This window comes from Rana temporaria, chromosome 8 (assembly GCF_905171775.1).
Source record: "Rana temporaria chromosome 8, aRanTem1.1, whole genome shotgun sequence".
NCBI classification, from domain to species: domain Eukaryota; kingdom Metazoa; phylum Chordata; class Amphibia; order Anura; family Ranidae; genus Rana; species Rana temporaria.
This window is the reverse complement of record NC_053496.1, coordinates 183,063,565-183,079,796: the sequence shown is the minus strand read 5'-3', so window position 1 is coordinate 183,079,796 and position 16,232 is coordinate 183,063,565. Positions and strand designations below refer to the sequence as shown.

The window sequence follows — 16,232 nt, the reverse complement described above, 5'->3', positions numbered from 1 at the left end:
GGCTTTTCAACGGTCCCTGACCCCCGTTCCAGACCAGCAGCACCCTTTCCAGCCAGGAAGGTAGGCGAAGAGGTCGGGGAGAGCCCACCTATGCAGGCTACTACCCACAACCCCCATCTCTCCCACCTAATTACATTCGGCCCAGCCCTCCAGCTTCGACTTAATGACTCTCTGTCCCGATCAGGTTTTCACCTCCACGCCAGCAGGCTTAGCGTCCGCTATCCCTTTCCCCCTCGACGGTTACTGGGGTACTGGGGACAGTCAGCATAGCACCACCTACTGGCAACTGATAAGAACAGATACTACACTTGATCTTAGCCAAAAGGCAGAGAAGCTGAGAGAATTTCAGCAGGTCAAAATGTCCAATGGAAAATGTAGCAAATTATAGTTTGATCTCTTAGTACAACAACCCTTTTATTACCCCCCACCCCCCTCACATCCTTATCTCTCTCCCATCCCCCCACTCAGATATTGTGTGTGATCAATACCATCCAAATAATTCTTCATTTCATTTCCCAAAGTTATCTGTCAACATGGAGACCTGTATAGATCAAATGACGGCACCAATGAGGATGGAGGAGGAACGGAGTCACATGACTGAGAAGATACTAAACTTCAACCTAGAGATCATCTACCTGCTGACCGGAGAGGTGAGGAGGATTCTGGGAGGTCACATGACATCACTCTTATCTCTATTAATAAAACACAGACCTGACCTGAGAGGTGAGGAGGATTCTGGGAGGATCTCATAATATTATCCTTGTTCTTTCAGAGTTTTCCTCCTGTAAAGTCTGGTGACAAGGTGACCATCACAATCTCTCTTTTTAATTTCCTGAAACCTGAGAGACACAACATGGAGAAGATTCTAGAAGTCACCAAGAAGATGATGGAACTGCTGACAGGAGAGGTGAGCGGTGCCCGGAATACTGGGACATTATCCATGGAGGAGTGGGAGTATTTAGAAGGACACAAGGATCTCTACAAGGACGTCATGATGGAGAATCAGCGGCCCCTCACATCACCGGGTAAGAGGAGACTTTATTGTAAAGGAGAGAGCAGTACGGAGGATCCACCTAGATCCCCCATCATCTGATAAACACATAGAAACAATGTATTCAGTCAGTGTGTGTGTTTCCTACAGATGGATCCAGTAATGGGAACCCACCAGAGAGATGTCCCCGTCCTCTGTATTCCCGGGATCCCACACAGGAAGGTCACACCATCCCCCACCATCATCAGGTAGATGAGTAGCAATTACTGATTGTTACAATATATATATATACAAGTTTGTGTGTTACAATTAATATTTTATTATATATTCAGGTTAGAAACCTCGGGGATTATAATATTATTGTTAAAGAAGAGTATAAAGAGGAGGATGAGGAGTATGGTGTGATGGAGGAGTTTTCAAGGCACAAGGATTTGATGGATTCCACACAGGAGGGTCACACCATCCCCCACCATCATCAGGTAGATGAGGAACAATCACTGATAGTATCATTAGGATCTGTACATTATCTGCATTGTTACCATTGATGTCATTTTTATTCTATATTCAGAGTGGAAACCTTGGAGATTCTAAAGTTGAGGTTAAAGAAGAAGAAGAGACGTATGTGAGGGATGATCAGCAGTCTATGGAGGAGGCTGGAATAACGAGGACATTTATAGAGGAGGACACTCCTACAGAGATCAGCACAGGTGGGTCATTAACACTAAATCCATTCCTCCACCGATACTGCTCACTGATTGGTCCAGAGTGGGGCGGGGACTGGGTGATATCAGCCTGTAATCCCCTGGTCACTTTCCTGAGCTGTGTTCCCCGTCCTGTATTCCTGTATTTCTCTTGGATAATCTTCCTTCTCTGTGCTGCAGACACAATTTATGTCTCTAGTCTGGATTTATGGAGATTCTGGGGTTCAGCAAAATGTTGACTCTCACTATAGTTATTGCTCAACGTAGGCACCTGAGGCATGTGTCTTGGGTCTTCTGCCCCATACCCAGGTCTAGCAAGATCTCCGACAGAACAATTCTCCCGGGGATACTTGCTCTGTTATTTGCTGGCAGTGCCGGGTGGAGGGATATGTCTGTATAGTCTCAGACCCAAGTCACTGAGTGCAGTCTCAGGAGATGGGAGGCAGTGGTGTGGGATCTCTGCAACTTGTCTCCAGTAAACATTTAATCCACCACTGATTACTGAACACCAATATTATGAGTCCTGACCCTTACACTGTATAATTTATATTACATATTCCTGACCCCTGCACTATATACTCTGTTGTACATTACATAATTCTGATACTATATAGTCCTATCTGTTATGTATCTTATACAATATGTTGTACATTACATACTCCCATTTCCTACCAGCTGGACATTTTATATCTGATGTGATTGGAGCACAGACTTTCACATGTTGAAAATACTATGATAACATCCTTCAACTTTGGAGCCTTAAACAGAAAGTGATAATGAGGGAGGAGTCAGTAACCCAATGATGGTGGTCTTCAGGATCAGTCCAGCCTTCATATTGGTTGTTCTCCCCCATCCTCACTCTCTGACCTCTGGTGGGGCTCAGCCTCACTGTTATTCATTAATAAATCATGGACTGAATAAGGAAGTGCAGGACTTCTTGTGTTGGGAAGATGGCAATGAGTGATAGAGGGGGTGGGGACACTCGTCCTATAATCCCCTCATCACTGTCACTCCTATAAAAGGCAGTTCTCGTTGTTTCCTTACTCTCTGACTAAGGTCCAATAAAGAAATGATCTGAGGGGGGAATTGTAAGATCCTCAGAGACAAAGCTGCCTGATGTGGGCGGAGTCCGGGTTTAGGGGAACCAATCTGCTCATGTCTAGTAATAATCTTTTTATTTCTATTTTAGTAGATGGACGGGAGATGAGGAAAACCTCAGAGGATTGTCTCACTTTGTCTCCAGACTGTAAAGTAGAAGATGAGGACATCACACAGTATAGTCCAGGAGAAAACCCGACTACATCAAATGTCCATCCGGCACCACACCGGGGTGCCGGACCATCGTATTCCTCTTATCCTGAGGAACCTCAGACTGTGCGGGACGGTGCCGCACATACAGTTGAGAAGCCATTTTCCTGTCCGGAGTGCGGGAAATGTTTTTCAGGGAAGCACAGTCTTTACAGACATCAGAGGTCTCACACAGGTGAGAAGCCATTTTCCTGTCCTGTGTGCGGAAAAAGTTTTTCGCAGCGTTCACATCTTTACATTCATCAGAGATCTCACACGGGGGAGAAGCCGTATTCCTGTCCTGAGTGCGGGAAATGTTTTTCGCAGACTTCACATCTTTACATGCATCAGAGATTTCACACGGGAGAGAAGCCATATTCCTGTCCTGATTGCGAAAAATGTTTTTCAGATAAGTCCAATCTTTACAAACATCAGAGATTGCACACGGGGGAGAAGCCGTATTCCTGTCCTGAGTGCGGGAAATGTTTTTCATTTCAGTCCAGTCTTGGTAGACATCAGAGATTGCACACGGGGGAAAAACCTGAGTGAGGGAATTGTTCCTCGCTGAAGTCCTATCTTCCTGTACATCAGGGGTCGCACACAACCCTCGAGGTGTATTAGTGCCTTGAGTGTGGGAAATGTCTTGTAGATGAATGTTGCTGGACACGTGGGGAAGAATCACACCCTGATATACATACAAAATAAGCTGCACTAAGGTAATTGAAGAGCAAATTGCTCACAGTGAGTGCATATCAAAGCAAATTTTTGACAAAATATGTAACAGAAAATTGTATATAAATTTGGATTGTACAACTAATTTCAATTAAATACAAAAATGTGATCCAATGTAATGTCCACAAACGTCTATTCCAATGAAAGAATTCCAGTGAAATAATTTGGTGATTTCAATAAGTCTTCCACACCATCCAACACCTTAAAGTGATCTTGTGACTTAACACCTCCACCAATGGCTGAAGGGCTTGCTTACCAGATCGAATGGACCTCTCATTACAAAAGGTCATAAACGCCTATGTCTATACCCAGCCAGGGCCTTTATCTGGTCCATCTCACCAACAGGGAACATCAGTCCCCTCAACGGTGGTCATTGAAGTGCCCCGAAAAATTAAGAGACTCCGCATAAGATTAAAATCCCCACACTTTATTGCTCTTAAAAATACACTGACAGGGGGTGTATTGTAGTAAAACCGCCTAAATTTGCATGTGCAACTGGCACACATACAAAAAAAAACATCAACCGGGACACGGGCGTAGCAGTGACGTCAGCACGTCGCTCCACCCTACGCACTTCGTCATACGTTTGACGTCATCCATTTTTTTTACAAGTGTATTTTAAAGTGTGAGGATTTTACTCTATGCAGAGTCTCTTTTAATTTTTCGGGCGTCTGTAGGGTTCGATATTGAGTTGGCCCACCCTTTGCAGCTTCAACTCTTCTGGGAAGGCTGTCCACAAGGTTTACGAGTGTGTCTATGGAAATGTTTTATATTTTTTGAAAATATTTTTTTTATTCAGTTTTAAAGCATACATACATTCAACAGCGTCCCAATGCTTTTGGTGATATAGTGTATGTGGATTACACGTGTTTCTCAACTGCCCTACAGTGGCTTGGGTTAATGACTGTGCTCTTGGAATACAATTGTCTCCTAGTTGTCCAACAATGGCTGAGGTAAAGGCTGTACAAATAATGTTGTTGCCCGTAGGAACCTCTGCGGAAAAGTTTGTTTCTGTGGAAAACAAATGCTTTGCTATTTCCACCAAGGGGACACAGAGCTCCTTCCAGAAGATAGTTGCTACTGAACCAATAAAGACCGACATTATTCCGGAGGGAGTTCCGTCTAGGATTCTCTTTTGCTGCCAGTGTACATAGAGAAGTTGTCCTCCAAATTGTTGCTGAATTCAGTTTTGGGCATCCTGTAACCCCTCATCCCTATCCAAGTTATATTCCCTCAATAAAACATTAAAACAAGCCCGAGGACTGGTTTCTGTGTCTGGATTCAAGTTGGAAAATGCATGTTGTCTGCCTGGGCAGGAAACATTCAGTTGGCCCTCTAGGGGTTGCGCTGCACTTGTACACCATTTTTCCCCATAAAGCAAAGCTCCACTCAAAAGGGGAATTTCCGCTTTAAGCCCCTCCCCGCCTCCTCTTCAGTAAATAGCACTTTTTTGGGGATTAGCGGGTATGGGGGTGAGAAAAAGGAAGGGGGAGCTCTGCATACTGGGGGGTGGGAGTTCTGTGTACTGGGGTGAGAGAAAGGAGGGGGAGCTCTGTGTACTGGGGGGAGAGGAAGAAGGGGGACGCTTTGTACTTGGGGGGTGAGGGGCTCTGTGTACTGGGGAATGGTAGGAGGAAAGGCCCTGTGTAGTAGGGGGACAGGCGATCTCCCGGGACCCGTCACATGTCCCAGGTGATCGCCTACAGGGAGGGGCTGCGTAAGGCGATATGACGAGTCGCCTAAGCGGTCCCTGGGCGGAAGGAGGAAGTGGGACAGGAAGTCCCACTCCTACTAAAGCCTTCATTCTCCCCTCAAAAAATTACATGCCAAATGTGGCATGTACGGGGCGAGGAGTGGTTTAAGCGGAAGTTCCACTTTTGGGTGGAACTCCGCTTTAAATCCCCTTTCTTCACCATTCTGAATAGCCTAAATGCAATGAGTTGCTGCTATGTGATTGGCTGATTAGCAATTTTTGTTACCAAGCAATTGAACAGGTGTAGCTAATAAAGTGGCCGGTGAGTGTACACAAAACTGTCCTGGCCAAGCTCTTGATATACCGATGTTCAGCAGAGGAGTGAGAGCTCGGCTCGGCTCAAATGTCTCTCTACACCAGGATTCCGCAGAGCCCCTGAGGACCTCAGGCGGAACCCCAGGGTACTGTGGCCCCCCCGTTTGAAAAAGGTGGGAGTAGAGTATTAGAACCTTGACATTTATATGGACACTAAAAAGGATGATCGTTTAGAGTGTTTGCATTCTTACTAACCGTTGATGTCACCCACCCCATTCACTTATATGGCTGGGAATCCATGACCACCTAAGCAAATGGTCGGGGAATAGATCATTACACCATTGCCTGATTATGGCCACATAGCCATGTTTGAGCACACATGTCACCACTATACCTGATGTATTTCTTCATTATCTGTGCCCCTTTCTGATGATCAAGTGCTGGTCAGAGCAGAGAAAATAGTTCTTGTTTCGGGTGCATGCCCATTCAGCTCCAGACGCATGTTCTTCTGCCTTGGCTCAAGTCCCGGGCCAGCTGCCTGTCTGCTTATCTCCTTGCCTTCCCTGACGGAGTGTTCTATGTCCGCTCCCCACCCAGTAGTAGCCGGGGCCTGGAGAGTAAGACTTGACAGGCTGTGAGGCGGGTGGCGGCGGCGATGGGCAGAGTCGCTGTTTGCTGCCATTACTAGTAAAATAAAACCATATGTCCCCAGATTTAATTTAAAAAATCTGGTCACCTTATCTTACACCGTCATGAAATCGTTGTTACTGAGAGAACAATATTGCTCATGGAACCCCCTAGAGGAAGCCTTTGGAGGAACAATTGCTAAGAAAGGCTGGACTAGGCAGTAATGAGTTTCTATCCCCCTTGGTGGGAGTGGAGTAGAGTGACCACGTGTCCCGGTCCACCCGGGATCGTCCCGTAATGTACATATTTGTCCCTGGTCCCGGACACCTTCATTGCGGGACAATACAGTGTCCCGCAATAGAAACTGACAGTCTGGGAACAGGGGAGGACCGAGCCGCCATAGTTCTGGCTCTGGCTCTGCTTCCACCTGATCACTGGTTGCTATAGCCGCTTGGCGTCTGGCAACCAGTGACGTCACTGCCCACGTTGAAAGCAGAGGAGGATTTCACTTCTTCCTCCTCCTCCGCGCTAGTGCTGCTGGGGAGTCACTGCTGGTTCTGTCACCTCCGCTCCAGTCACTGGCTTGCTGCTTCTGTGAGGTGTTTATGTTCCCACAGCTGAGAGGCATCTCTCCCTCTCACTTCCTCCCCCCTCCTGCCCACCTCACACTAACACACAGACTGAAGCCCCCCTTCTCCTTGGCTCGGATGTCAGGAGGGAAGGAGGGGGGAGGAGAATGAACCCACAGCACTCAGGAGGACGGGACATGCTGATCTGAGGTTAGTACACAAAATCTTAATGCTTGGCACTAGCAGGAGAAGGAGACACAGAGACAGGGGGCAAGTTGTCAAAAAATAATACTTGCAGTGATTTTGGGAGATAAGAGCATGCTGTATGTGATAGGGGGGCACTTTAGGAGGGGAGAGAAATTGTTTTTTATTCACCCCCCCTTCCAGAACAATTTCTCTCCCCTCCCAAAGTGTGCCCCCCCCTAGCACATACAGCATGCTCTTATCCCCAAAATCACTGCCAGTATTCTTCTTTGACAACTTGCCCCCTTCCCCATCTTCAAAGACAAGCTGTCTGCTATTGAGGGGGGAAACTTTGCTAGACATTCAGGGCAATTTCTCCAGGTGCCAGTGCCCCCCTGTCAGGCAAGTTAGTGAAGCCAAGTGCCTGACCTTTTTTCAGCAATGGGCTCCAAGACTCAGGACTGGTTCACACCACAAATCACATAGGAACACGCTCTGCGTTCCTTTGCGATTCACGTGCCTTCCAGATTCTGTGCGATTTCAGCCCTTTCATTTGAATGGGCTGAAACCCATCGTTCTGCACCAAGAGCTGTGCATGCGCTACTTTACAAAACGCACAGCAACTGGATCGCATGGTACTGCTGATCATACAAACACTACATTTTCTACCTGCATTTGGGTAGTCATTAACCCCTTAGTACCAGACACACACAAATATGCGGCTTCTCTGTGCCTGGGCCCTGGCACAGAGAGGTCACATATTTAAATGAATTGCGATCAGTAGCGCTGTGCCGAGAGCGCACTCCCTGAGCACCCCTTCACAGTTACCGGCGTCTAAGTGAAAGCTTGCGATCGCTGCAATCGATCAGGAGTTTTTGAATCGTGTGTGCCAGGAGGTAAAGAAGTTAAGTTGACACCCACAACAGATCGCTATGGGACACAAAACGCAGGATTCCCTCACAGCATTCTGGTATAAACAGACCCTTAGTCCGGATACACAGGATTTCATTTGTATCTCAGAAAGGTCCCACCAAAATCTTGCACATGGGCCCGCTGATTTCATACGCCCCTGCCCCAAAAATCGGCAAAAAATATGTCAAAAATCATCTTTTTGTGGGGGGGGGGGGGGGGATGTCCCTGAATGGCAGTTTGGAAATGTGGTCACCCTAGAGTGGAGGTGACCCCCATCTATAAGTATATACACACACAGCACAAGGCCGTGTTCACATTACGAGACACTGCATTTCCTCTGAGCTCCACAAGGTGGTGATCTCACTTCCACCTAGACAGGAAGTGATGTTAGGTACATACAGGAAGTGATGTCATGAACAGACAGGAAGTTTCGGTGAGAGGTGAGTCGGGAGGAAGTAGAGAGAAGACATTGTTGGAACTGGCAGGAGAGCAGGTAATAAGATATTATTTTATATATATATATATATACACCCAGTAACCCCCGTCATGTCCGTCCTCTTCCTCCATAGTCACTGTGACGTCTTTTATCTCCAGCAGATGATAAAAAAACATATATAAGGCGGAAACCTAGATTAACCCTGTCATGGCCGGTCATGTCCCCAAAAAAGAACTGACCATATCTCCGAAGCCATAAGTCCTAGGAACTTCAAACTTGGTAGAGAGGGGCTCCTTAATGACCTCCATCAGTCCGGAGATATTGACCGACAAATCCAAAATTCATGCCGACGAGGTGGCACCAGTGCACGGTTCGATGTCAAGTGCTGGTCGGTTAACATTGGGTGGCTGGCTCTCCGGAGCCCTTGGGGCCTCAGACTCCAAACCTGGTAGACTGATGGAGGTCATTAAGGGCTCCTTTCTTCCAAGTTTGAAGTTCTTACTGCTTATGGTTCTGGAGATATGGTCATTTTTCTTGGGTGGCTGGCTTTCATGAACCCTTGCGGCCGAGGAAAACAAACTTGGTAGGCACATGGAAGTGATTAAGGAGTCCTGCTCTACCCAATTTGAAGTTCCTAGGACTTATGGCTCTGGAGATATGGCTTTGCTGGCAGTTCGGCTGCTCTGCCCATTGATTTAATTTAGGGGAGTGAATGGAGCCACTCTTTCAAGACACTTTGCAGGCGCTATTTTTGGCACTATAGCGCCTGCAAAGCTCCTCAGTGTGAAAGTGGTCTTAGGCAGACCATACATTAATCACTTTTTTTCATTAAGCTACAGTATTTGGTTAAATTAAAAAAAATAATGTTCCATTTCCCCCATCTACACATTCCAGGTGGATGGAGGAATCCTCTCACTGTGGACCAGCGGCAGAACTATCAGGGTTGCTGTCCTGTCCCGGCTATTGACCGCGCTGGTCTCTGTTTTCATGGCAGCAGCACGATATGGACCCAGCGCTGGTTACTTTATGAGACTGATGGGCTCATGCACAGGAGGGCCAGCACAATTGGTTGTTAGAAATGGGCTCAGGCGTGTTGGAAATCCCACTTGGCTGATCCCGCCAGGAAGCAGACAATGCACACGGTTAATCACAGGCAGTGAGACATTTCCCGGTTTGCAGCTGCACAGATCAGGAAATGTCTCCTTGCCTGTGATTAGCCATGTACATTGTATGCTTCCTGGTGGGATCAGCTTGGCTCGGGCAGCAGTGGAGCCTTCTCCGACATGCTGATTGGGATGCAATACAGGTGATGCTCCTAGTCAAATCTAATGTGAAATATGATGGTGATTTTATTGATCAAAGCCCACACCTTACAGGTGTGTGTGTATGTATGTATATATATATATATATATATATATATATATATATAATATTTTTACTGTTGATTCTAATAAATACTGTGTTTATTAACCTGACAGGGAGCATCACCGGGGTCTAGGGTTGCCACCTCATCCCTTTAAAACAGAACACATATGAATTACACAGGTTCTGGGGCTAATTGAATGCAGATAAGGCAACAAGTGAGTTTAATTACCACATTAATCAGCCACAGAACATGTGTAATTAATATGTGTTCTGTTTTAAAGGGATGAGGTGGCAACCCTACCGGGGTCACATCCTGATCGGCAACAGAGAAGGTTATTATGCAGCATTACTGCTGCTAGGTGACCAGCTGGGGGGTCAACTTTTTACAACCAATAGTGCCAGCCTTCCCCTGCATTCACCCATAATGTCACCAGCACTAAGTCCTAATAGACTGCCGCCGCTGTCAAGGAGACGGACGCCAGACCAGGGCTGTCAATAGCAGAGGCAGAACAGCAAGAGGAGGCTGGGGAATCCCACAGTGGCAGAACACCAGGGCCCGGTCGCAAGTGCAACCTTTCCAACCCTGATAGTTCTCCCACTGCTTTGGACCCTTATATTTTCCTGGTGTGCTTGTGAACTTCTCCTGGTTTTCTGCCACCCTGGGGGGCCCAATACAGTAGAAAGGGGGCTCACTGTAAAACATGTGAAAGGGTCTCGTTGCAGGATCATAATAAAGGGCCCCAGGATATATATATATATATATATATATATATATATATAAAAATTGCATTTTATAGTTGGCCTGCCTACTTTCGTCCCTGTCCCCCCATGTGCCCCCCTAAATATAATAGCTGGAGATGCCACTGCATGGAAGTTATTAAGGAGTCCTGCTCTATCAAATTTGAAGTTCCTAGGACTTATGGCTCCGGAGATGTGGCCGGTTCGACCAGAGCCTGGATCGCTGTGTAGTGCCAGTCGGTTCTCTTTAGGTGGCTGGCTCTCCAGAGGCTGTAGGGCTCAGGGGGACTCAGGTAGGGAGAGTAGCTCTTGATCTAGGATGGTCCTCCCAGCTGAACTTAGTATTCAGACCTCCTTACAGATCTGCTAGGAGATGAAGGAAACCTTCACCATTTTACCATCTCTCTGGTCAAAGAAAATGTTCCTGGATGCCAAGTGGAATTAAGAAGAGCAGTTCTTCACACCTTGGTGAGAACTCGTTCTTAGAGGAGGTCTGTTTGTGTGGCATCACCTAACAGGTGGCCAGGGATCAGGGCGAATTTCGGCAGGCCAAAATGTCCAATAAAAAATGTTGCAAATTATAGTTTGATCTCTTAGTACAATAACCCTCCTATTACCCCCTCCCATCCTTATTCCCCTCCCACCCCCCCCACTCAGATATTGTGTGTGATCAATACCATCCAAATAATTCTTAATTTTATTTACCAAATATATCTGTCAACAAGGAGACCTGTATAGATCAAATGACGGCACGAATGAGGATGGAGGAGGAATGGAGTCACATGACTGAGAAGATACTAAACTTCACCCTGGAGATCATCTACCTGCTGACTGGAGAGGTGAGGAGGATTCTGGGAGGTCACATGACATCACTCTTATCTCTATTAATAATACACAGACCTGACCGGAGAGGTGAGGAGGATTCTGGGAGGATCTCATAATATTACCCTTGTTCTTCTAGAGTTTTCCTCTTGTAAAGTCTGGTGACAAGGTGACCATCACAATCCCTCTATTTCATTTCCTGAAACCTGAGAGACACAACATGGAGAAGATTCTAGAAGTCACCAAGAAGATGATGGAGCTGCTGACAGGAGAGGTGAGCGGTGCCGGGAATTCTGGGACATTATCCATGGAGGAGTGGGAGTATTTAGAAGGACACAAGGATCTCTACAAGGACGTCAAGATGGAGAATCAGCCGCCCCTCACATCACCGGGTAAGAGGAGACTTTATTGTAAAGGAGAGAGCAGTACGGAGGCTCCACCTAGATCCCCCATCATCTGATAAACACATAGAAACAATGTATTCAGTCAGTGTGTGTGTTTCCTACAGATGGATCCAGTAATGGGAATCCACCAGAGAGATGTCCCCGTCCTCTGTATTCCCGGGATTCCACACAGGAAGGTCACACCATCCATCACCATCATCAGGTAGATGAGGAACAATCACTGATAGTATCATTAGGATCTGTACATTATCTGCATTGTTACCATTGATGTCATTTTTATTCTATATTCAGAGTGGAAACCTGAGAGATTCTAAAGTTGAGGTTAAAGAAGAAATAAAAGAGGAGGATGATGAGGATGGGGTGATGGAGGAAGAACACAAAGATCTGTACCAGGACACCATGGTGGAGTCATCCAGCTACAGAAACCCACCAGAGAGCTCTCCCCCTCCTCTGTATTCCCGGGATTCCACACAGGAAGGTCACACCATCCCTCAATATTGCAAGGTTGGTGGGATGGAGATTGTAAAACACAGACTTATGGAGACAATGTGTGGATTTTTCATGTGATGTCACAATATTAAAGCTCTTATTTTACAGATGATATTCTCTCTCTTTTTCTTGGTTTAGAGTGGAGATCCAATCGATATAGAATTTGAGGTGAAATCAGAAGAAGAAGAGACGTATGTGAGGGATGATCAGCAGTCTATGGAGGAGGATGGAATAACGGGGACATTTATAGAGGAGGACACTCCTACAGAGATCAGCACAGGTGGGTCATTAACACTAAATCCATTCCTCCACCCATACTGCTCACTGATTGGTCCAGAGTAGGGCGGGGACTGGGTGATATCAGCCTGTAATCCCCTGGTCACTTTCCTGAGCTGTGTTCCCCGTCCTGTATTCCTGTATTTCTCTCGGATAATCTTCCTTCTCTGTGCTGCAGACACAATTTATGTCTCTAGACTGGATTTATGGAGATTCTGGGGTTCAGCAAAATGTTGACTCTCACTATAGGCATTGCTCAACCTAGGAACCAGTGGCATGTGTCTTGGTCTTCTGCCCCATGCCAGGGTATAGCAGGATCTCTATCTTTGCAATTCTCCCGGGGTTACTTGCTCTGTTATTTGCTGGCTGTGTCGGGTGGAGGGATATGTCTGTAGAGTCTCAGACCCAAGTCACTGAGTGCAGTCTCAGGAGATGGGAGGCAGCGGTGTGGGATCTCTGCAACTTGTCTCATGAAAACATTTAATCCACCACTGATTACTGAACATCAATATTATGAGTCCTGACCCTTCACTATATACTCTATATTGTACATTACATACTCCTGACCCTTCACTATATACTCTATGTTGTACATTACATACTCCTGACCCCTGCACTATATACTCTATGTTGTACATTATATAATTCTGATACTATATAGTCCTATCTGTTGTATCTTATACAATATTTTGTACATTACATACTCCTGACTTCTCTCTTCCCTCTACTATATATATATATATATATACACATATAGCTAGATTCAGGTAGCCGGGCGCATTTTTCCGGCGGCGCATCGTATCCTATTTACGTTATGCCGCCGTAAGTAAATGAGGCAAGTACTGTATTCACAAAGCACTTGCCTCCTAACTTACGGCGGCGTAGCGTAAATGGGGCGGCGTAAGCGCGCCTAATTCAAATGAGGATGAGGGGGCGTGTTTTATGTAAATGTTTGGTGACCCGACGTGATTGACGTTTTTTTATGAACGGCGCATGCGCCGTCCGTGTACATATCCCAGTGTGCATTGCTCCAAAGTACGCCGCAAGGACGTATTGGTTTCGACGTGAACATAAATGACGTCCAGCCCCATTCACGGACAACTTGCGCAAACAACGTAAATTTTTCAAATTTCGACGCGGGAACGACGGCCATACTTAACATTGACTAGGCCAGCTAGGGGGCAGCTTTATCTTTACACGGCGTAACTCTTACGGAAACGGCGTATCTTTACTGCGACGGGCGCACGTACGTTTGTGAATCGGTGTATCTAGTCATTTACATATTCTACGCCGAACTCAACAGAAGCGCCACCTAGCGGCCAGCGGAAAAATTGCACCCTAAGATACGACGGCGTAGGAGACTTACGCCGCTCGTATCTTAGCCTAATTTAAGCGTATCTGGTTTCCAGAATGCGCTTAAATTTAGGACGGCGTACATTCCGAGTTACGTCGGCGTATCTACTGATACGCCGGCGTAACTCTTTATGAATCCAGCTAATAATATGTATTCTCTCTTTTCTTACACCAATTTCCTACCAGCTGGACATTTTATATCGGATGATGTGATTGGAGCACAGACTTTTACATGTTTATAATAATGTGATAACATCCTCCAACTTTAGAACCTTTAAACAGAAAGTGATAATGAGGGAGGAGTCAATAACCCAAAGATGGGGGTCTTCAGGATTAGTCCAGTCTTCATCTTGGTTGTTCTCCCCCATCCTCACTCTCTGACCTCTGGTGGGGCTCAGCCATTTATGACTAAATCATGGACTAAACTGTCACTCCTATAAAAGACAGTTCTCGTTGTTTCCTCACTCTATGACTAAGGTCCATGAATAAAGAAATTATCTGGTAGGAGATCAGAGGACCCATTTACTAGTTACCTTGAGGGGGAATTGTAAGATCCTCAGAGACAAAGCTGCCTGATGTGGGCGGAGTTCTGGTTTAGGGGAACCAATCTGCTCATGTCTAGTAATAATCTTTGTATTTCTATTTTAGTAGATGGACGGGAGATGAGGAAAACCTCAGAGGATTGTCTCACTTTGTCTCCAGACTGTAAAGTAGAAGATGAGGACATCACACAGTATAGTCCAGGAGAAAACCCGACTACCTCAAATGTCCATCCGGCACCACACAGTGTAGATGGACCATCGTATTCCTCTTATCCTGAGGAACCTCAGACTGTGCGGGACGGTGCCGGACCATCGTATTCCTCTTATCCTGAGGAACCTCAGACTGTGAGGGACGGTGCCGTCCTTCCAACAGATAAAAGGTTTTCCTGTACTGATTGTGGGAAGCATTTCAATTCTAAGTCTGGTCTTAATATGCATAAAATGATTCATACAGGTGAGAAGCCACATTCCTGTTCTGAGTGCGGGAAATGTTTTATATATAAGTCGCGTCTTGATAGACATCAGAGATCTCACACGGGTGAGAAGCCGTATTCATGTTCTAAGTGCAGGAAATGTTTTTCAGATAAGTGGTATCTTGATAGACATCAGATATTGCACACGGGTGAGAAGCCGTATTCCTGTCCTGAGTGCGGGAAATGTTTTTTAGAGAAGTCGTATCTTGAAACACATCAGATGTCTCACACGGGTGAGAAGCCATATTCCTGTCCTGAGTGCGGGAAATGTTATTCAAATCAGTCCAGTTTTTCTTATCATCAGAGATCACACAGGAGTGAGAAGCCGTATTCCTGTCTTGATTGTGGAAAATGTTTTTTAGGTAAGTCGTATCTTCTCAGACATCAGCTGTCGCACACGGGTGAGAAGCCACATTCCTGTCCTGAGTGCGGGAAATGTTTTTCATTGAAGTCAATTCTTCTCAGACATCAGCTGTCGCACACGGGTGAGAAGCCACATTCCTGTCCTGAGTGCGGGAAATGTTTTTCATTGAAGTCGGATCTTCTCAGACATCAGAGGTCTCACACGGGTGAGAAGCCACATTCCTGTCCTGAGTGCGGGAAATGTTTTTCATTGAAGTCGATTCTTCTCAAACATCAGAGGTCTCACACGGGTGAGAAGCCGCATTCCTGTCCTGAGTGCGGGAAATGTTTTTCAGTTAAGTTTAATCTTGACACACATCATAGATCACACACGGGGGAAAAGCCGTATTCCTGTCCTGTGTGTGGGAAATGTTTTTCACAGAAGGCACATCTTTACAGACATCAGAGATTGCACACAGGGAAGAAACGACTTCCCTGTCCTGAGTGAGGGAAATGTTCCTCACTGAAGTCCTGCCTTCCTGTACATCAGGGGTCCCACACAACCCTCGAGGTGTATTAGTGAGTGCGGGAAATGTCTTGTAGATGAATGTTGCTGGACATGTGGGGAAGAAGCACACCCTGATATACACCTCAGATATACTCCATGGCTGATCTTCATCATGTAAGAAACAGTTGATAAGGACATCAGAGATCACCAAAGACATGGATAAAGTGTTGTACCGTGTTGACCATTGATAGCAGGAGAAAAATAAAAATGGAGTCATTACCACTCATCGGTAAATTTTGTGGTGTAAACTTTTTTTTTTCTATTGATTGAACTAGATGGACTTGTGTCTTTTTTCAACCAGACTATCTCTATGTAATAAACATTTACAGGTCTAGTTTAAAAAAAAAATAGTTGACCAAGTGTGACACGCATTCGCCGTACTATGACAGATTCTGGTCGTATTTTATTTCATAA

The 16,232-nt window shown here is 45.9% G+C and overlaps 1 protein-coding gene, 1 long non-coding RNA gene and 1 pseudogene across 2 annotated transcripts; 2 read left to right on the top strand and 1 right to left on the bottom strand.

The window, feature by feature from the left end:
* Positions 1-208: 208 nt before the first annotated feature.
* On the bottom strand, positions 209-338 carry LOC120912540 (annotated as a pseudogene).
* An 863-nt stretch (positions 339-1,201) lies between these two features.
* Positions 1,202-12,103, top strand: LOC120909550. The gene is made up of 3 exons (XR_005741296.1): positions 1,202-1,239; positions 1,324-1,470; positions 12,067-12,103. It is a non-coding gene; the product is annotated as an uncharacterized LOC120909550 (long non-coding RNA).
* A 667-nt stretch (positions 12,104-12,770) lies between these two features.
* On the top strand, positions 12,771-15,725 carry LOC120910589 (gastrula zinc finger protein XlCGF17.1-like; the record flags this gene model as incomplete). Its single annotated transcript, XM_040322348.1, has 2 exons — positions 12,771-12,846; positions 14,755-15,725. Coding segments are annotated over exons 1-2 (1,047 nt in total), but the record flags the coding sequence as incomplete, so codon positions are not given.
* Between the last annotated feature and the right edge of the window lie 507 nt (positions 15,726-16,232).